The sequence below is a fragment of the Plecotus auritus genome, assembly GCF_963455305.1.
Source record: "Plecotus auritus genome assembly, chromosome: 5".
NCBI classification, from domain to species: Eukaryota; Metazoa; Chordata; class Mammalia; order Chiroptera; family Vespertilionidae; genus Plecotus; species Plecotus auritus.
Genome location: NC_137776.1, coordinates 50216522 through 50238824, shown reverse-complemented (window position 1 = coordinate 50238824; position 22303 = coordinate 50216522). Strand labels below are relative to the sequence as shown.

The 22303-nt window shown below is 42.0% G+C and overlaps 1 protein-coding gene across 1 annotated transcript in view; it reads left to right on the top strand.

Moving 5' to 3' along the window:
• Positions 1–4952: 4952 nt before the first annotated feature.
• Positions 4953–22303, top strand: part of UBR3 (ubiquitin protein ligase E3 component n-recognin 3) — a 185655-nt gene continuing 168304 nt past the window's right edge. The window contains 1 exon segment of the mRNA XM_080667973.1: positions 4953–5530. Within this exon segment, the coding sequence (XP_080524099.1) occupies positions 4989–5530 (542 nt within the window). The 5' untranslated portion in view covers positions 4953–4988.

Sequence of the window (22303 nt, the reverse complement as noted above, 5' to 3'; positions counted from 1 at the left end):
TAATAATGTATATATATGGATGGTTGAGAATGAAGTTGAGGAAGTGGTGTCTGAGGCTGCTGTTTCCTGTGAAAAGTAGAATTCAAAGTTATCTGTTGTGAGGATTAAATAAGTTAATACATAAAAGTTCTTACGCATAAAGTTAGTACATAAAGTTCTTTGTCACATAACAAATGCCCAATAGTTGTTGTTGTTGGTGGTGGTATTTGTTGAGAGGGAGGTGGCTGGAGTAAGGAGTTTGAATCAAATGGATGATTAAAAGTAGCCGGAATTATGGAAAGAAAACAAACCTATCTGCGGTTGAAAACATTTTTCCTTTAAAAAATTGATTTAAAATTTTATTTTTAGATAATTTTAAATTCATATACAATCATAAGAAATAACACATAGAGGTTCTGTATATTTTTTACTCAGTTTTCCCCAATAATAACACTTTGCAAAACTATAGTATAGTATCACAACCAGGATATTGACAGATACAGTCAAGACACAGTATTTCCATCACCACAAAGATCCTTCGTGTGGCATCATTTTAGCTTCCTATAAGCAATGTCTGACCAAGTTCCTATAACCAAATTCTCCATATCCTCACAAACACTTATTTTTCATTTTTAAAATTATAGCCATCCTATCAGGTATGAAGTAGCAATTAATTGTGGTTTGATTTATATTTCCCTGATGAACATTTTAAAATATGCTTCTTGATAATTTCTATAGCTTCTTTGGATAAATAACGATCCAAACCCTTTGCTTATTTCAAAATTGGGTTATTCATGTTTTTATTGTTGAGTTGTAAGAGTTCTTTGTATATTCTACATACTTGATCCTTAGCAGTTATATACTAGTAGTCTGTAAATATTTTCTCCCATTCTGTGGGTTGTCTTTTTACTTTCTTTTAAAAAATAAATTTTTATTGATTTCAGAGCAGAAGGAAGAGGGAGATAGAAACATCAGTGATGAGAGAGAATCATTGATTGGCTGCCTCCTGCATGCCCCCTACTGGGGACTGAGCCTGCAACCCCATCATGTGCCCTGACTGGAATTGAACCTTGTCCTCCTGGTTCATAGGTCGATGCTCAACCGCTGAGTCACACTGGCCAGGCTATTTTATTCTTTTTGAAGCAGTTGTAAATGGGATTTTTCTTTTTAGTTTCCTTTTCTGATAGTTCATTATTGGTGTATAAAAATGCAACTGATTTTATTATTTTGTATCCTGCTACTTTACTGAACTCATTTATCAATTCTAATAGTTTTTGGTGTAATCTTTAGAGATCTCTATATACAGTATCATGTCATCTGCAAATAATGACAGTTTTACTTCTTACTTTCCAATTTGGATGCCTTTTTATTTCTTCTTCTTGTCTGATTGCTGTGGCTAGGACTTCCAGTTCTATGTTGAATAAGAGTGGTGAAAGTATACATCCTGTCTTGTTCCTATTCTTAAGGGAAATGCTCATAGTTTTTGCCCATTGAGTATAATGCTGGCTGTGGGTAAAAGTCTGTAACTCTTTTTTTTTTTTTAATATGTTTTATTGATATTTCATAGAGAGGAAAGGAGAGGGATAGAAAGCTAGAAACATCGATGAGAGAGAAACATCGATCAGCTGCCTCCTGCACACCTCCCACTGGAGATGTGCCCGCAACCAAGGTACATGCCCTTGACCGGAATCGAACCCGGGACCCTTCAGTCCGCAGGCCGACGCTCTATCCACTGAGCCAAACCAGTTTCGGCAAAAAGTCTGTAACTCTTAACTGTTTCTTTTAATAAATAGAAATTTTAAGTTAACTCATTTTGTTAGTCTTTTATTTTGTGGTTAGTACTTTGTTTTTTTTTTTCACTTCCAGATTATAAGTAATAATAATTGTAGCAACAATAATACTGTATTTGTAGATTAGGTTACAATATATAATATGCTTCCATCAGTGTGTAAGCTCAGTGTAAGGAGCATTGTATGTGAATGGTGTTCCCTAGATTTGTGTCATGCTAAGCCATGCCATGGACCATGTGTTTTGTTCACAGTAATTAGTAGGAGCTCAACAAACATTTATTGAATTAATTTGCTGCATGAATAGGGCAGTGGGTGAAAATCTTCTGGTCTTTACTAGGGATGCAGAGAAGGAAACTTTCCTTGGATTAAAAAAAAAATGGAGGAAAAGAAAAGTAGGACAACTTGTAATGGTATTGAATGATAATAAAAAAAAAAAAAGACCCCAGGGAGTTGTCAAGCATTCATAACCTTGGAAAAGTTGCTCCTGTAGAGGAGCTAAAATAGGTCAAACACTTAATGCACTGTCATGCTTTTTTCCTCCAAAATATTTCTAAAGCACAACTTGAGAAAATTACTAAAATGTCTTTGCTTCAATATTAAACAAATGAGAAACTGGCAGTAAGTATAGTTGCAAGGTAGCCATTAAGGAAGGAAGGAAGGAAGGAAGGAAGGAAAGAAGGAAGGAAGGAAGGAAGGAAGGAAAGAAGGAAGGAAGGAAGGAAGGAAGGAAGGAAGGGAGGGAGGGAGAAAGAGGGGCACACTCATGAACAATGAATGGTTTTTCTACCAGGGTTTGTTCTTATGGTTTGAAGGCTGTGAAATGCAGGGTATCACTGCTATTTGTAAAATGGGGATAATGAGAAGTGCCTTTCAGGATGGTTGTGAATCTTAAATGTGCTCACTTGTAGGAATTCCTGTACATAGTAGGCACAATGTTTCTTACCATGTGAAATTTCAACATTTGCCATTAGAACTAGCAAATTTGCTGTGTATGTAGAGAAGGTCTTGTGTGTATTTGGAGGCCAGGTAGAAATCGAGAAATTAATGTTCTAAGCATTGTGTATATTTATGTCCCCAGCAGGTATGGCCTCCTCTACTTCTGATGGTAAGGATGGCATGGGCCATCCAGGGTTTGAAGTGGATCTGGCAGAGAAGAGACCCTTTTTCTTTGTTGTGAAGTGGGATATGGCCTAGAGCTGGGGTTGGAGGAGGCCCATGCACAGAAGACAACAGAGCTGATGCTCACCAAAAACAAAGATGGATACACATCCAGGTTCATTTCCCCTTCCCTCCATTGTTTACTGTGTGATCTAATATGGTCCTCTTTTTGGCTTCAGCTAGTTCAAGTTGGGTTTTTATCATTTGCAACTAAGAAAATCTTGATTAATACAAAAGCAATTTTGAAGTATTTACATTAATTTTTAAATTCTCTGTTGAAGGTATCTACTTTAAGTTTGGAAGCGATGATGCTATCTGTCATTTATTTATAGCTTTTAACTGATCTGTGTGGTTTATTTTAATTTGAAAAGCCAATTTAGAAGTATTACCAGATTTTTCTTTGCATTAATTAAGATGAAATACGTAAGAGTACAGTTTTTTTAGATACTATTTTTAGCTTTCAGTAACTGCAGCATATTGCATTATTTATTCAATGTCTTCAGTAGAGTAATAGTAGCACACTTAAATGAAATCTTATGAGGTATAACATTGAAGTGAGTACTGAGTTTTCAGCTGAATTTCAATCTGGCTTTCCCTCATGGAAATATGATTGTTGTAGGAATTCCCCATTACACAGCACTGTTATTAGAAGAAGAATTGTTATATTACACTAATGCATTGAAAGGGAAAAATGTCAGACTTCCTGGATCCAAATGATAGGAGCCCCAGACACTTTAGGAGAACCAAAGATTTGAGAGCCTGTCATATTGATTTTGAAAACTAAAGCAGTAAAATAGTTTCTATCTGGGCAGAAACTGGATTGTTATTCATCTCAAACAATGAGTACTACTACTGATTATGATCATTAACTGTTTTATTGAGGTATATTTTCATACCATAAAATCCACCTGTTTTTAGAGTAGAATGCAATGATTTTTAATAAATTTTACATAGTTGTGCAACCATCACCACAATTCAAATTTAGAACATTTCTATCATTCTATGAAGATCCTTAGTACCTATTTGCTGTCACTTTCTGTTCTTTCCTTCCCATAGATCATCAATTGCTAATCTACTTTCTGTCTCTATAGATTTGCCTTTTCTGAACAGTTCATGTAAATGGAATCATACAATATAAATTTTGGGGGGTATCTGACTTCTTTCATTGACATAAGATTTTTGAAGTTCATTCATGTTATAGCACATATTTCATGCCTTTTCATTGTTAAGTAGTATACCATTATATGAATATACCGTATTTTGTTTATCCATTTACGAACTTATAGACTTTTGGATTGCTTCCAGTTTTTTTTTGGCTACTATATTTACCTTTAAGTCTTTGTGTGGATATATGTTGTAAATTATCTTGGGTAGATTCCTAGGAGTGGAATTGAAGGGCTCTGTGGTAAATGTCAAGCTAACTGTCAAACTTTTCCCACATGCTGTACTATTTTACATTCCCATCTGTGAAGTATGAGGGTGCCTGCTTCTCCACATCCTTGCTTACATTTGTTATTGTCTGTCTTGTTGATCATTGCCATTCTAGTGGGTGTTTATAGCGGTTTCTCATAGTTTTAATTTGCATTTTCTTAACGACTAATGATGCTGAGCACCTTTTCAGTGTCCAGTTGCCATTGACATATTAATTATGGATTTGACAGTGGGAATTTACATCGCAAAACGAAATGCAGATGCTTAAAACACATCTGAAAGATGCTGCGTATAATTCCTATATCCAGGCACATTAAAAAAAAAACCATTGTCCACATTAAAGATTTTTCATATTAAAGAATTTTCATATGAAATATTTCAATTGCTCTTAACTTTGAGAGCCAAGAGGTGGTGGGAAGTGGATGCAGCGGCACCCCAGGCGAGATGCGGCGTGTGCAGACCGCACCAGCACCGCAGTCTGCGGGGGCGTGTGCAGGAGCTGGGACGAAGGTGCGCGGCAGCTCCCGGGCATCGCGAGAGTTGGGCGGCCGAGCAATCGCAGCAGTCAATTCCCCCACCCTCCCGGGAGGAGCCGCCAGCCCTGGGCTCTCCAAATTCTGAGCTCTCATCATGGCGGCGGCGGCCGCGGCGGCCGTCGGGGGGCCACAGCCGCCCCAGCCCGAACTGCCTGCTCCCGGGCTGGCGCTGGACAAGGCGGCCACCGCCGCGCACCTGAAGGCGGCCCTGAGCCGTCCGGACAACAGGGCGGGCGCTGAGGAGCTGCAGGCGCTGCTGGAGCGGGTGCTGAGCGCCGAGCGGCCGCTGGCCGTGGCTGCGGACAGCGAGGAGGCGGCGGCGGGCGGCGGAGGCGGTCCGGGGGCGGCCGAGGAGGAGGCCCTGGAGTGGTGTAAGTGCCTTCTGGCGGGCGGCGGCGGCTACGAGGAGTTCTGTGCGGCGGTGCGGGCCTACGACCCTGCGGCTCTCTGCGGCCTGGTCTGGACGGCCAACTTCGTGGCCTACCGCTGCCGGACGTGCGGCATCTCCCCTTGCATGTCGCTGTGCGCGGAGTGCTTCCACCAGGGCGACCACACGGGACATGACTTCAACATGTTCCGCAGCCAGGCCGGGGGCGCCTGTGATTGCGGGGACAGCAACGTGATGCGGGAGAGCGGGTGAGTGGAGCCCTCCCCCGGGGCGTGGAGCGCAGCGGGAGGTCCAGGCCTGGGTTTTGGGAGACCGGGAATGGGGACTTGGGGAGCCGATCCTGAGCTGTGAAGGGAAAGGAGCAGGGGAGGGTGCAGGCACACGGGGATGGAGGTGTCTGAGCTGTCAGCGGTGGAGAGGGGGTGAGATGAAGGGGAGAGCGGAGAGCATGTTTAAGGAACGGGTTGTGAATGTTGGGGGAAGCCAGGGCGACTGAGTGGTAGCGAGAAAAGAGCCTGTGCGTGGGGTAGGAGGAGGAAAAGGATACTTGGGGAATCTGGTATCGAGCTGTCAATTGTGCACTTGTTGGGAAAGGCTGTATAAAGCTGCGTGCTTCTTGGGAAGAAATGATGATGTGATTTGGTTTGGCTGCGATGGGTATTTGGACCGAATTGGATCGCGGGATGATGAGAGGCGGGGAGGTGGTCTTGCAACTGCAGGGGAGGACAGCGTAGGGAAAAGGACTTCTGAACTGTCAGTGTGTGTCTATGTGCGAAGGAGCTCTGGAGCTTATGGGGGTTGAGGGAGGAGCGAATGGGAGGGGCCTGTATGGAAAGCGACTGTTGAGCTGTCAGTGGGGTATTTGGTGTGTTGGAATGACATCTAGAATTGGGCTACTGAGCAGTCAGTTATAGAATACCCTCTATACCAGAAGAACATGCAAAACACTGAGCAAATTAGAAATCAGATGTTAGGTCTTCTCCAGTTAAAAGGGCACCTTATTCACTGTTTAATACGTGCCATCTTTCTAAAAGGAGACACTCAACAAATGCTTTTTCAGTAGGAGGGAGGCACCAGGGTGTTGGGATTTGGAAGAGAAGACATTTCAGAGATTGCAGTGAGTTAAAGAGTTAGTACATGTAGTGTGTTGGCTTGGGACATGATTCCCATGTTTAGGGAAGTCTGGGAAAAGGAAAAACTTTGTGACTGAGAGGAAATTTTAGTTGGGTAGTAGTTGAAAGAATGTTAGCAAATCTGGTTATTCAAGTTTTTCAAATTTTAGGTCTTATAGAGTATAATCCCTTTAGAAATGGTCACTATTTTCTTCTTTGGAGTACTTGTAGGTAACTGTTTCTCTAGAATGTTTGTATCCACTAGGTCAGTGGTCGGCAAACTCATTAGTCAACAGAGCCAAATATCAACAGTACAATGATTGAAATTTCTTTTGAGAGCCAAATTTTTTAAACTTAAACTTCTTCTAATGCCACTTCTTCAAAATAGACTTGCCCAGGCCGTAGTATTTTGTGGAAGAGCCACACTCAAGGGGCCAAAGAGCCGCATGTGGCTCGCGAGCCGCAGTTTGCCGACCACAGCACTAGGTGAAAGCAAGGTTCCTGGGATATTAAACATGAATAAGACGTAAGCCACTTAGAATAGAATAGAAAATGATAAATTCCTTAAATAGTTCAGGAGTTAGAGGAGGCTTCTGTGCAGAGAGAGTAAGAAAAAGGCTTTAGAAAGGAGGTATTTTCAGCCCTGGCCAGCGGTTCAATGGTTAGAGCGTCATCCTGTGCACTGAAGGGTCACCGATTTGATTCTTGGTCAGGGCAATACCCAAGTTGCAGTTCTATCTCTGGTAGGCTTGAGGCAACTGATGTTTCTCTAAACTCTCTCTTCCTCCTTTCCCCTCTTCCTAACTCTCTCTCTAGAATCAATGAAAAGCATAGCCTCATGTGAGGATTAAAAAAATTAGATACCTGTCTAGTGTGGCTCAGTGGTTGAGCATCGACTTATAAACTAGGAGGTTATGGTTTGATTCCCTGTCAGGGCACATGCCTGGGTTGCAGGCTTGATCCCAAGTGTGGGACATGTAGGATGCAGCTGATCAATGATTCTCTCTCATCATTGATGTTTCTATCTCTCTCGTTCTCTCCCTTTCTTTCTAAAATCAATAAAAATAAATTAAAAAAAGAAAGGTTTTTTGAGATTGCTACTACTACTAGTGTTACTAATAACAACAGTAATAACCCTAGCTGGTTTGGCTCAGTGGATGGAATGTTGGCCTGAGGACTGAAGGGTCTCAGGTTCAATTCCAGTCAAGGGCACATGCCCGGGTTGTGGGCTCGATTGGCTGCACCTCGATCAACGATTCTCATCATTGATGTTTCTATCTCTCTTTCCCTCTCCCTTCCTCTCTGAAATAAAAAAAAAAAATGTATTTGAAAAAAAAATAACAGTAATAATTGCAGCTAACATTCAAGAGCATAAAGTATAAGACTGACATTCATTTTTTCATATGTATATTATTGTTGATAGTATTACAGATGTCTCCCATTCCCCCTCCTTCCCCCCCCCCCCCCCCCCCCCCGCTCCTTCCAGCCCCTACCTACGCCCCCAGGTCTTTACCACCCTATTGTCCATGGGCTATGCATATAACTTCTTTTGGTTTATCTCTTCATGTTCCCCCATCACCAAGTACTAACATTAAAAAAATAGTTTTTAAAATTAATATTTGAATAGGTAAAATATTCATATAGCTAAAAAAATCAAAAAAGCCCAAACATAAACAGTTTGAAGTGTCCCTCCCATCTTGTCTTCCATCTGCACAGTTTTGTCCCACCATTGTTAGTTTCTCTTGTACAAAAACCAACAATGATGAATATGTATTTTGATTTTTTAGTCTTTTTTATGCAAAACATAACATGCCATATGCATTGTTCTACACATCTTGCATTTTTCACTTATGAAAGGACTTAAGAGGTCTTTCTATGCCAGTCTGTTTAAAAAAACAAAACTGCTACATAGTGTTCCATGTCATGAAGTTGCCATACTTTGTTTAATCATCACTTTTGATGGATATTTGTTTTCCGTTACGAGATATAAAACCTGGTATACCTGTCTTTTCAGACCTGTGCAAGAATATTAATGGAATAAATTCTCAAAAGTCGGATTTCCAAATTGCCCTACAAAGGCTTAGTACTAAGCAGGGAATGAGACTCCTTGTTTTCTAACAGCCTTATCAACAGTGTTATTAAAGTTTGGACTTTTATCCACCTATTTGGAAAACAGTGGTCAAATATTAACTGCTTGCCCGGCTGGTGTAGCTCAGTGGTTGAGCATTGACCTATGAACCAGGAGGTCACAGTTAGATTTCTGGTCAGGGTTGTGGGCTCGATCCCCAGTGTGGGGCGTGCAGGCGGCAGCTGATCAATGATTCTCATCATTGATGTTTCTATCTCTCTAGCCCTCTCCCTTCTTCTCTGAAATCAATAAAATATATAACAACGTAAACAACAACAAAAATATTAATTGCTTTACATGATTTAACTCATTTAATTTTTAACAACTCTGAGATTATTACTGTTATTATCCCCATTGCATAGAAAAGGAAAGTGGGGCACAGAGTTTTAAAAAACTTGCCCAGGATTACACAAGCACTAAATTAGGAATCCTGGCTCTGGAGCCTGACCACTCAACACTTCTCTCTACTGTCTCTACAAATGACATTCTTATTCGTACTTCCATTTATTACTGTTTTTTGTTTTGTTTTAAATATTCCATTCTGTTGGGCCTTTTTTCTTTTTAAGCTAACATTTTTTTTCTTTGTATTAGAGGCATTTCAAAACATAGAGGAAGGAGTTGAAACAATTCTTTACTGATATTTAGTTACTTTTACTTCTCAGACTAGTTTAAGTATTTAGGAGATCCTCTAAAAAAATGAAACTAAGAAGTAACATTGATTCTTCCCTGAGTTTTGGAACACAGTGGTAATTATCAGGTTGATCTGGGTGAAAAGCAAATCTGATTTCCAATTGTGATGCTTCAGTGTAGGAACGGAACTATGTCAGTGAGTTTCTTTGAAGGTACTCATACAGGTTTAGGGCATCTGGGCTGTAGATAGTATACATACTAATCTTTCTTTTTTTTTTAATATATTTTTTATTGATATTTCACAGAGAGGAAGGGAGAGGGACAGAGAGCTAGAAACATCGATGAGAGAGAAACATCGATCAGCTGCCTCCGGCACACCTCCCACTGAGGATGTGCCCGCAACCAAGGCACATGCCCTTGACCGGAATCGAACCCGGGACCCTCCAGTCCGCAGGCCGACGCTCTATCCACTGAGCCAAACCGGTTTCGGCTACATACTAATCTTATAGCATTTACCTTTACTGACATCTCATAGATACTTATTTTTACCCCGTCTGGCAACCCTCTATGTGTTAATACATAGAATTTAAAGATTTATTATGAACTAGTGCCTGCATGTACCATCAGTTTCCATGTTTAATTTCATAAAGGGCAAGAGTCAACAATAAATAGCATTGTGGCTATATGATTATTCTGAAATTTCTACAACTCATTGGGTTGGACAGAGTAATTCTTCTGGGCTACACACCCAATCTACTTCCTCAAGAGACACAAGTGACGTTGGCTCACAATGCAGATTAAAAGCTGCCTCTGGAACTTTTTTAGAATTGGAAACCATCAACGATTATACCAGTGTTCCTGCAGGGCAAAGCTGCATTACCCTAGCATGGACAGAATATATTTAACTTCCCTCAGTTTTTTATGTTTCTTAAAAATCTTTTAGGTTGCTAAAGATTGGAGATGTATTGATTTGGGGTTTGTTATTCTAGCTCCTCTAGAAGTTTGTAAATCCCATTGTTCAGTAAATTTTAAGGAAGGATTCCACCTTTCTCTGTATCTGTGTTCTTAGTAAAAGAGAAGAAATCCTGCTATGCTTTAATCCTTTTTCCAAATGTCTGACTTCTGTGGATATGATTGGAGATGGGGAAGAATCTTGGATCTATCACAACTTGTATTAATATTTAATTTTCAAACTTATAATTATATCAATATGGGGGAAGATTCAGTTATTTTTTGATTAGTAGTATTGATATAATAAATGTGGTGATATTAACAGGTATACAAAGCAAAGGAAGAAAACAACTGAGAATTCATTTGTGGGATGAGATCACAAAGGCTATGGAAACTATCCTAACATATAAAGAGCCAGGATCCATAACGACCAAGGCTCAACCGAGCATTGGAAGTCAGTGCTGGGTTGCTGTGGTGACCCAGCACTGATTGCAGCTGGTGCCAGAGCAGCGACCCAGCACTGACTGCCAGGGGGCTGTGGATCAGGCCCAGAGAGAGGCCTGCAGAGAGGCCTGCAGAGAGAGAGGCAGGGTCTGATCCCCAGCCTCCATGGCAGCTGTTGATCAGTCGTTGCCTCTCTCTTTCTCTCCCGACTTCACCAGCAGCCACGCCTCTGTTTCTCTCCCGGCCTCCTCAGGGGCTGCTGATCAGCCCCACCTCTTTGATCAGGCCCAGAGATAGTCCCAGAGACGCTGACTGGCAAAGAAACTGACCAATCAGAATCAAATCTGGGTGAAGTGCCAGGATCCAATGGCTTCCTAGGAGGCGGGGCTTTTGATGCTGACTGGCATAGAAACTGACCAATCAGAACCAAATCTGGGTGAAGTGCGAGTTGCCAATGGCTGCCTAGGAGGCAGAGCTTTTGACACTGATTGGCATAGAAACTGACCAATCAGAACCTAATCTGGGTGAACTGCGAAGGCAGAACCTAAGGTGGGGGCTGAGGAGGGGTTTTAAGGGCAACAGCTGTTTGGTGTAAGGTGTAAGAAAGCGGTTCAATTTTTTAATGACCGGTTTGGTAGCATAGTGCATATGGCTGGCTATCAGTCCAGATATAGGGATTATGTGTTTTTGTCTACCAAGAGCATCTCCTCCTGCTGAAAAAGGTTCCCCCCATTTAAGCAATCCTATCCTATATAATCTATCTATACTACTAAAAGGGTAATATGCTAATTAGACCGGGTCAACCGGCCATCTTCTGGATGTCCGACTTCCTTTCAGACAAAGCCATGGTGGTGGGGGCCAAGGCAGAGGCAGTTAGGGGTGATCAGGCCAGCAGGGGAGGACAGTTGGGAGCGAGATCAGGCCGGCAGGGGGTTAGGGGAAATCAGGCTGGCAGGGGAGGGCAGTTTGGGGCAATATCAGGCTGGCAGGCGAGGGCAGTTGGGGGCAACCAGGCTGGCAGGGGAGGGCCATTGGGAGCGAGATCAGGCCGACAGGGGAGGGCAGTTGGGGGTGAGATCAGGCCAGCAGGGGAGGGCAGTTGGGGGCGAGATCATGCTGGCAGGGGAGGGCCATTGGGCATGAGATCAGGCCGGAAGGAGAGGGCAGTTAGGGGTGATCAGGCAGGCAGAGGCAGTTGGGGGTGAGATCAGGCTGGCAGGGGAGGGCAGTTGGGGGCGAGATCAGACTGGCAGGGGAGGGCAGTTAGGGGTGATCAGGCAGGCAGGCAGGCAGGTGAGCAGTTAGAAGCCAGTAGTCTCAGATTGCAAGAGGGATGTTTGACTGCCGGTTTAGGCCTGATCCCCGTGGGTCGGACATCCCCCAAGGAGTCCCCAATTGGAGAGGGTGCAGGCTGGGCTGAGGGAACTGCCCCCCCCACCCCGTGCACAATTTTTTTTTTGTGCACCGGGCCCCTAGTATATTAATAATTGTATGTATAACATTATAGTTTTGCCACTAATGAATAGGTGCAGTCATTGTCAGAAATGGTTTATAGATGGATGAGCTAAAAATAAAAAGTAGGGAAAAATAATTTCTGATTGGTTTGGGGTTCTAGTGGTAACTAGAAATTGGAATTTTAAACATTTAGTTCTCAAATTTTGTTGCAGAGGATGGCCATTTTCGTGTTTTATCCTGTATGATAGTTATTTTTGCCTCCTTGCTGATTCTTCCTCAGATTCTAAGCTCCTTAAAAAATAGGAACCTCATCTTCCTATTAATCAGAGGCCAGCATAGTCTCTTGCACTTAGCAGGTGCTTAGTAAATGTGGGCATTTATGAGAGGCAACCGATTGATATTTCTCTCTCACACTGATGTTTCTCTTTCACTTCCTCTCTAAAAATAAATAAAAACATATCCTCTGATGAGGATTAAAAAAAAAAATTGAGCCTGACTGGTGTGGCTTAGTGGTTGAGCATTGACCTATGAACCAAGAAGTCATGATTTGATTCCTGGACAGGAGACATGCCTGGGTTGCTGGCTCGATGCCTGGTAGGGGGTGTGCAGAAGTCAGCCGATCAATGAGTCTCTCTCATCATTGATGTTTCTGTCTCTCTCTCCCTCTCCTTTCCTCTCTGAAATCAATAAAAATATATTAAAAGTTAGGTGATTTTTTTTGACCCAGTAATCCCACTCCTAGGAATATATCCCAAGAAATCAGAAACACCAATCGGAAAGGATATATGCACCCCTATGTTCATAGCAGCACAATTTAAAATAGCTAAGATTTGGAAATAGCCTAAGTGCGCATCTGAAGATGAGTGGATTAAAAAACTGTGGTACTTCTAGGACTATATCCCAAGAAACCAGAAAGCCCAATCAGAAAGGATATATGCACCCCTATGTTCTAGCAGCACAATTTACAATAGCTAAGATTGGAAACAGCCTAAGTGCCCATCAACAGATGAGGGGATTAAAAAACTGTGGTACATCTACACAATGGAATACTATGCTGCTATAAAAAAGAAGGAACTTTTACCATTTCCAATAGCATGAATGGAACTGGAGAGCATTATGCTAAGCAAAATAAGCCAGTCTGAGAAAGATAAATACCACATGATCTCACTCATATGTGGGATATAATGATCAACATAACTTGATGAACAAGAATAGATCCAGAGACAAATGGCAGGGGAGGAGAGGTGGTTAGAGAGCAACCAAAGGACTTGTATGCATGCATATTAGCATAACCAATGGACACAGACACTGGGGCGGTGGGGGCTTGCCCAGGGTGGGAATGGCTAGGGGGGTGGTCAATTGGGGAAAAAGGAGACATATGTAAAACTTTAGACAATAAATAACAACAACTACAACAAAACATACTGTGGTTCATCTACACAATGTAATACTACGCTGCTGTAAAAAAAAGAAAGAACTCTTACCATTCTCAACAGCATGGATGGACCTGGAGAGCATTATCCTAAGCGAAATAAGCCAGTTGGAGAAAGATAAATATCACATGATCTCACTCATTTGTGGAATATAATGAACAAAAATAGATCCAGAGACAGAAGCATCAAACAGACTGTCAAACTTCAGAGGGAAGGCAAGAGAGGGTGGGTGGGGGGCCAGGGGAGGGCGGTATGAGAGCAACCAAAGGACTTGTATGCATGCATATAAGCATAACCAATGGACACAGACAGTAGGGGGGTAAGGGTATGTGCTGGGGGGTGGGAGTGACTGGGGAGAGGTCAATGGGGGATAAAGAAGACATATGTAATACTTTAAACAATAAAGAATTTAAATTAAAAAATATATATGTTGAAAAAAGTAAAAAAAGTTGATATAGAAAACATAAAAGAACCTAGTCAGTATGAAGGATACAAGAACTGAATAAAAAGTATGTTAGAGGGAGTCAGCAGTAGATTAGATAAAGCAGAATATTGAATCAGTGATTTGGAAGACAAGGAAATGTGAAACACCTAATTAGAACAGCATAAAGAAAAAAAAAATTAAAAAATAAAGATAGTTTAAGGTACATCTGGGACAACATCAAGCATACCACCATTCACATCTCAGCAGTACCAGAGGGAGAAGAGAAAGAGCAAGGGATTGAAAATTTATTTGAAGAAATAATGATTGAAACTTTCCTAACCTGCTGAAGTAAATAGTCATACAAGTCCAGGAAGCACAGAGAGTCCCAAACAAGATGAACCCAAAGAGACTCACACCAAGACACATCATAATTAAAATGCAAAAGGTGAAGACACAGAGAGAATCTTAAAAGCAGCAAATAGTTAGATACCTGCAAGGGAGCTGCCATAAGACTCTCAGCTAATTTCTTAACAGAAACTGCATGCCAGAAGGGATTGGCATGAAATATTCAAAGTGATGAAAAGCAAGGACCTAAAACCAAAATTACTGTATCCAGAAGGCTATCATTTAGAATTGAAGGAGAGAAAAAGAACTAGTGAGAAAAGAGCAATCTAAAGGACATCATCACCACCAAACCAGTATTATAAGAAATGTTAAAGGGATTATTTTAAGAAGGAGGAGAAGAAAATAAATGTGAATACTAAAATGGCAATAACTACATACCTATCAATAATTATTTTAAGTGTAGATGGATTAAATGCTTCAATCAAAAGACATAGGGTGGCTGCATGGATAAGAAACAAGGCCCTACATATTCTGCCTACCAGAGATCCACTTTAGATTGAAAGACACACAGAGACTGACAGTAAAGGGATGGAAAATATAATTCATAAAAATGGAAAGAAAAATAAAGCTGGAAAAGCAGTACTTATATCAGACAAAATAGATTTTAAAACAAAGGCCATAGCAAGACACAATGAAGGACATTTCATAATGATAAAGGGATCATTCCAAAAAGGGGATGTAACTCTTGTAAACATTTTTGCATCCAGTATAGGAGCACTTAAATATATAAAGCAAATATTGATAGTCATAAAGGGAGAGATGGATAGTAATGCAGTCATAGTAGGAGACTTTCACTGACATCAGTGGATAGGTCCTCCAGACAAAATCAACAATTAAACAGTGACCTTAAGTAACACGGACAGGATGGATTTAACTGATCTTTTTTAGAATAATTGACCCCAAAGTAGCAGTATATATATTCTTTCATGTGCACATAGAACATTTTCCAGATAGATTCCAGGTTAGGCCACAAAAAAGTCTAACAAATTTAAGAAGATTGAAATCATATCAAGAATCTTCTCCAATCACAATAGATGAAACTAGAAATCAATTAGAAGAAGAAAACTGAAAAACACACAAACGCATGAAGGCTAAATAATATGCTACTAAACAATGAATGGATTAACAGCAAGATCAAGGAAGAAATCAAAAGATACCTGAGGTATATGAAAATGAAGATAATGGCTCAAAAGCAGTTCTAAGTGGGAAATTCATAGCAATATAGGCCTACCTCAAGAAACAAGAAAATCTCAATCTATACCTATTCCTAAAGTAATTATATAAAGAACAAACAAAGCCCAAAGTGAATAGAAGAAAGGAAAAAATAAAGGTCAGAGTGGAAAAAAATGAAATTTAGTCTAAAAAAAGTACGAAAGGTCAATGATACCAAGAGCTGGTACTTTGAAAAGATAAACAAAATTGATAAACCTTTAGCTAGACTCATCAAGAAAATTAGAGAGAGGACCAAAATAAATAAAATCAGAAATGAAAGAGAACTGACACCACAGAAATACCAAGTATTAAAGAAAACATTATGAACAATTATATGCCACAAATTGGATAACCTGGAAGAAATGGATAAATTTCTAGAAACATACAATCTGCCAAGAGTGAATTGAGAAGAATCCTAATATATAAAGAACCAGGTGTCATCACGACTGAACGGACGACTGGTCACCATGAAGTGCATGGAGCACCTCTCCGTCCTCCGTCCTCCCCCAGCCCCTGAGCTGCTGGCTATGAGGGAGGGTGGCGGCGGGTGGGACTGGGGACTGTTGATCAACGGTGGCGGTGGCAGGCTGCTTCGCAGGGCAGCAGCGAGTTTTGCGGAGCAGCTACAGGGTGGGGGAATTTTGCAGAGCAGTTGCAGGGTCGGAGGAGCCTCGCAGAGCAGTGGCGGGGTGGGGGGAATTTTGCAGAATATCCAGCAGTGAGTTTCGCGGGGCAGCAGCAAGCTTTGCAGAGCAGTCAAGGGGTGGGGGGAGCCTTGCGGAACAGTCGTGGGGTGGGTGGAGTTTTGCGGAGCAGTGGCGGGGCGGGGGGAGCTTTGTGGAGCAGTTGCGGGGTGGGGGGAGTTTTGCGGAGCAGTGGCGGGGCTGGAGGAGCCTTGTGAAGCAGTGGCGGGGCGGGGGAGCCTCATGGAGCAGTCGCGGGGCCCCGAGCATCGAGGAGCATCCTGGGGCAGGGAGCTTCACGTAGCGTCGCAGGGTGGCAGAGGCCAGTGACAAAGGCCAGGCTAGGCCTACGGACCCTAACCACGCATGATTTCGTTGGGCCTCTAGTCTATATATATAAAAGCGTAAGTGACTGTCTGACCATTTGACTGTCTGACCAGTAGCTGTGACATGCAATGACCACCATGGGGTAGACACTCAAATGCAGGAGCTGCCGAGCAGCAGTGACTTGGCAGCTGTGGTTCTTGTGTGATGCACCCGGAATCAGAGAGGAGGGAGCCTAATTCTAGGGTGTGTCACCCGAGAACCGCCCTCTCGCAATCTGGGACCCCTGGGAGTATGTCAGAGAGCCAGTTTTGGCCCGATACCTGCAGGCCAGGCCGAGGGGCCCCACCAGTGCACGAATCCATGCATCAGGCCTCTAGTCAGAAAATATGAGCAGACTGACCAATCTATATATATAAAAGCCTAAGTGACAGTCACAACTGAAACAACCGAACGGACGACCGAACAGGATGTGAGGGGTGACCAGGCTGGCAGGGGGGTGAGTAAGGGATGACCAAATGACTGAACAGCGGGCTGCATGGGGTGACCAGGCTGGCAGGGGGGTTAGTGAGGGATGACCAAATGACTGAGCAGTGGTCTGCATGGGGCGACCATGCCAGCAGCGGGGTTAGTGAGGGATGACCAAATGACTGAGCAGCGGGCTGCGTGGGGCGACCAGGCTGGCAGGTGGGGCAGTTGAGGATGATCAGGCCATGGGGGGGGGGCAGTTAGGGTGATCAGGCAGGCAGGCAGGTGAGCAGTTAGGAGCTAGTGGTCCCAGATTTTGAGAGGAATGTCTGACATTTTTCTCTCCTTCAATTCTAAATGATAGCCTTCTGGATACAGTAATTTTGGTTTGAGAGGCAGTCGGATATCCCCTGAGTGGTCTGGATTGGAAAGGGTGCAGGCTGGGCTGAGGGGGGACCCCCCGTCCCCATGTACGAATTTCATGTACCGGGCCTCTAGTAACTACTAATGAAATTGAAAAAAACAACAACTTCCCATCAAATAAAAGTCTTGAACCAGATAGCTTCACAGGTGAATTTTACAAAACATTCAAAGAAAAACTAACACCTACCCTTCTCAAAATGTTCCAAAAAATTAAAGAGGAAGGAATGCTCCCAAGCTCATTTTACAAGACCAACACTATGCTGATTCCAGACCCGACAGAGACATAGAGAAAAAAGTGAAATGTAGGCCAATATCTCTGATGATCATAGATGCAAAAGTCCTCAACAAAATATTAGCAAACTGAATTCAGCAACACATCAAAAAGATTATACACCATGATCAAGTAGGTTTATTGGGATGCAAGATTGGTTCAGTATTCACAAATCCATTAACATGATACACCACATAGACAAAATGTAAGATGAAAATCATATGATCATATCAATAGATGAGAGAAAGCATTTGACAAAATCCAACATCCATTTATGATCAAATTTTTTAGCAAAGTAGGAATAGAGGGAACATACCTGAACATAATAAGGAGCATATGTAACAAACCAACATCTAACATCATACTTAATGGTGAAAAACTAAAATAGTTTTTTTTAAGGTCAGGAACAAGACACGAATATCCACTTTCAACACTTTTATTCAACATGGTATTTGAATTCCTAGGCAGAGTAATCAGACAATAAAAAGAAATAAAAGGCATTTGAGTTGGAAAGGAAGAAGTAAAACTGTCTTTATTTGCAGATGACATGAAACTATATAGAGAGAACCTTAAAGATTCTACCAGAAAACTACTGGAACTGATAAATAAATTTATTTATTTATTTTTTAATATATTTTATTGATTTTTTGCAGAGTGGAAGATAGAGGGATAGAGAGTTAGAAACATCGATGAGAGAGAAACATCGATCAGCTGCCTCCTGCACACCCCCCACTGGGGATGTGCCCGCAACCAAGGTACATGCCCTTGACCGGAATCGAACCTGGGACCCCTCAGTCCGCAGGCCGACGCTCTATCCACTGAGCCAAACCGGTCAGGGCTGATAAATAAATTTAGTAAAGTAGCAGGATACAAAATAAATGCCCAGAATTTATTGTATTTTTGTACACTAACAATGAACTATCAGAAAGGGAAACTAAGAAAACAGTCCCATTTACATTTGCATTAAAAAATACTTTGGAGCCCTGGCCAGTGTGGCTCAGTTGGTTGGAGTGTCGTCAAGTGCACTGAAAGGAGGTGGGTTCGATTCCCAGTCAGGGCACATACCCAGGTTGTGGGTTCAATCCCTGGTTGGGGCGCATGTGGGAGGCAATTGATCCTTGTTTCTCTCTCTCTCTCTCACTCTCTTTCTCCTTCTCTCCCTCCTTCTCACTTCCTTTCTCTAAAATATCAATAAAAAATACATTGGAATAAATTTAACCATTAAGGTAGAAGACCTATACTCAGAAAGTTATAAGACATTGAAAAGAGACACCTGTAACACTGTCAACAAAGAAAAAAATAAATGAAGTCATCTTTTCAGGATGGAGCTGGCTCTGTCCTACAGTATATATGTATTTACATGGATTACATGTGAACCAGATTTTGGGAGAGTACTATCTACTTTTAGACAAGGGGTCCACAACTGTTAGAAGTCTACCCTCATTTGCTTTCATGGGAAGATTTACCTGAAAACATGTAGTGTCAGGTTTCTTAATTTTTAAAAAATATCTTTTTATTGATTTTATAGAGAAAGTAAGGAAGAAGGATATATATATAGAGAGAAACATTGATGAGAGAGACATTGACGGGCTGCCTCCTGCACACCTCCTGCTGGGAATGGAGCCAGCAACCCAGGCATGTGCCCTGACTGGAAATTGAACTGGGGACCTCTTGATTCATGGGTTGATGCTCAACCACTGAGCAACACTTGACTGGGCAGGTTTCTTTTTTTTTAATATTTATTTATTTTTTTAAATTTTATTTTATTGTTTAAAGTATTTCAAATACATGTGTCTCTTTTTTTTCCCCATTGACCTTCCCCCGGCCTCCCCTACCTCCCGGCACATGCCCTCACTCCCCTTCCAGTGTCTTGCGTCCATTGGTTATGCTTATATGCATGCATACAAGTTTCAGCTTGTTATTTCTTTTTTTTTTTTTAATGTATTTTATTGATTTTTTACAGAGAGGAAGGGAGAGGGATAGAGAGTTAGAAACATCGATGAGAGAGAAACATCGATCAGCTGCCTCCTGCACACCTCCCACTGGGGATATGCCCGCAACCAAGGTACGTGCCCTTGACCGGAATCGAACCTGGGACCTTTCAGTCCGCAGGCTGATGCTCTGTCCATTGAGCCAAACCGGTTTCGGCTCAGCTTGTTATTTCTACGGTTGGTCCAACGTTTGTAAGTTATAATCTGCATGGTATATCTGTTTCCATCCTTTTACTTTTACCTTAAGTATATCTTTATTTGTTTATGTTTAAAGTGCATTTAACTAGATTTAAGAAGTGGTCATTTCCCACTATATACAGATATCAAATCATTATGTTGTATACCTGAAACTAATATAGTAGTCTATGTCCATTATATTTATTTATTTATTTATTTTTATTTATTTATTTATTTTTTAATTTAATAAATCTTTATTGTTCAGATTATTACAGTTGTTACTCTTTTTTACCCCATAGCTCCCCTCCACCCGGTTTCCACCCCTCCCTCTGCCTTTATCCACCCCCCCACTGTCCCCATCCATAGGTGTACGATTTTTGTCCAGTCTCTTCCCGCACCCCCACACCTCTTTCCCCCTGAGAATTGTCAGTCCACTCCATTTCTATGCCCCGATTCTATTATATTCACCAGTTTATTCTGTTCATCAGATTTTTTTATTCACTTGATTTTTAGATTCACTTGTTGATAGATATTTATTTGTTGTTCATAATTTTTATCTTTACCTTTTTCTTCTTCTTCCTCTTCTTAAAGAGTACCTTTCAGCATTTCATATAATACTGGTTTGGTGTTGATGAACTCCTTTAGCTTTTTCTTATCTGTGAAGCTCTTTATCTGACCTTCAGTTCTGAATGATAGCTTTGCTGGGTAGAGTAATCTTGGTTGTAGGTTCTTGCTATTCATCACTTTGAATATTTCCTGCCACTCCCCTCTGGCCTTCATAGTTTCTGTTGAGAAATCAGCTGACAGTCGTATGGGTGCTCCCTTGTAGGTAACTAACTGTTTTTCTCTTGCTGCTTTCAATATTCTCTCTTTGTCTTTTGCTCTTGGCATTTTAATTATGATGTGTCTTGGTGTGGTCCTCTTTGGATTCCTTTTGTTTGGGGTTCTGTGCGCTTCCTGGACTTGTAAGTCTATTTCTTTCACCAGGTGGGGGAAGTTTTCGGTCATTATTTCTTCAAATAGGTTTTCAGTATCTTGCTCTCTCTCTTCTTCTGGCACCCCCATAATTCTGATGTTGGTACGCTTGAAGCTGTCCCAGAGGCTCCTTACACTCTCTTCATATTTTTGGATTCTTTTTTCTTTTTGCTTTTCCGGCTGAGTGTTTTTTGCTTCTTTGTATTTCAAATCTTTGACTTGATTCTTGCGATCCTCTAGTCTGCTGTTAGGTCTCTGTATAATATTTTTTATTTCAGTCAGTGTATGCTTGATTTCTAGTTGGTCCTTTTTCATATTCTCGAGGGTCTCGCTAAATTTATTGGCCTTTTCTAGGAAATTCTTGAAAAACCTTATAACCGTGGTTTTGAATTCTATATCCAGTCATTTGCTTTCCTCCATTTCTTTCATTTGTGATCTGTTTCTTTGTCTCCGCATTTTCACTGCTTCCCTGAGTTGATAGAGTGGCTTTGCGTGCTAGGTGTCCTATAGGGCCCAGTGGCTTAGCCTCCCCAGTTACCTGAGGTGGACACTCTTGGTGCACCCCTTTGTGGGCTGTGTGCACAGTCTTGTTGTAGTTAAGCCTTGATTGTTGTTGGTATCACTGGGAGGAATTGACCTCCAGGCCAACTGGCTGTGAGGATCCGCTGTGTCTACGCTGGGGTAACTTCTGTGCTGGAGACACCCTTATGGGAGAAGACTTGCAAAAGCCTCTGTTCTCAGCTTGAATGAGGCGGAGTCTCAGGGCAGAGCAGACAGCATTGGTTTCCTGTCAGCTCTGCCCTAATAGGCCCCTGTGTCTCAGTGTCCCATGGTAATCGCTGCAAGCATCTCTGAGAGAAAGCCGCCATTGAGTTCTGCCCGCTGCCAGACAGTCCACTTTCTCCCCGAGTGAGTCTGGGTCCACAGAGTCTCACCCGGAACTGGAGTTCAGTGCAGTTGGGAGCTTTTGTCTCCCTCCCGCTTGAGAAAGCCAGCCGCGTACTCAGTTGCCTGCCCTCTCAGCGTGTGTGCCTCGGTACCTCTGCCTTCCGCATTTCCTCTGAGCCTCGGTGTGCTTTTCTCTTTCCTGACAGTCCAGTTTCACCCCGTATGAGTCTGGGTCCCCAGAGTCTTGCCTGGAACTGTAGTTCAGTGCAGTTGGGAGCTTTTGTCTCCCTCCTGTTTGAGAAAGTTAGCCGCGCACTCAGTTGCCAGTCCTCTCCGCGTGCGGGTCTTAGTACCTCTGCCTCCTGCAGCTCCTCTGAGTCTCAGTGTGCTTTTCTCTTTCCTTCTAGTTGTAGAATTTCCACTCAGCCAGCCTTCCTGTGGTTCTGGATGATGTCCGTTTTGTCTTTTAGTTGTAGTTTTGAAATTGTTTTGTGAGGCAGCAGTTTAGGTGTTTACCTATGCTGCCATCTTGGTTTTCCCTATGTCCGTTATATTTAAAAAAAAAAAGAAAAAAGCATTTTTTGCTTTTTTTCAATCCAGTCAGGCAGTCTCTGTCTTTTAATTGGT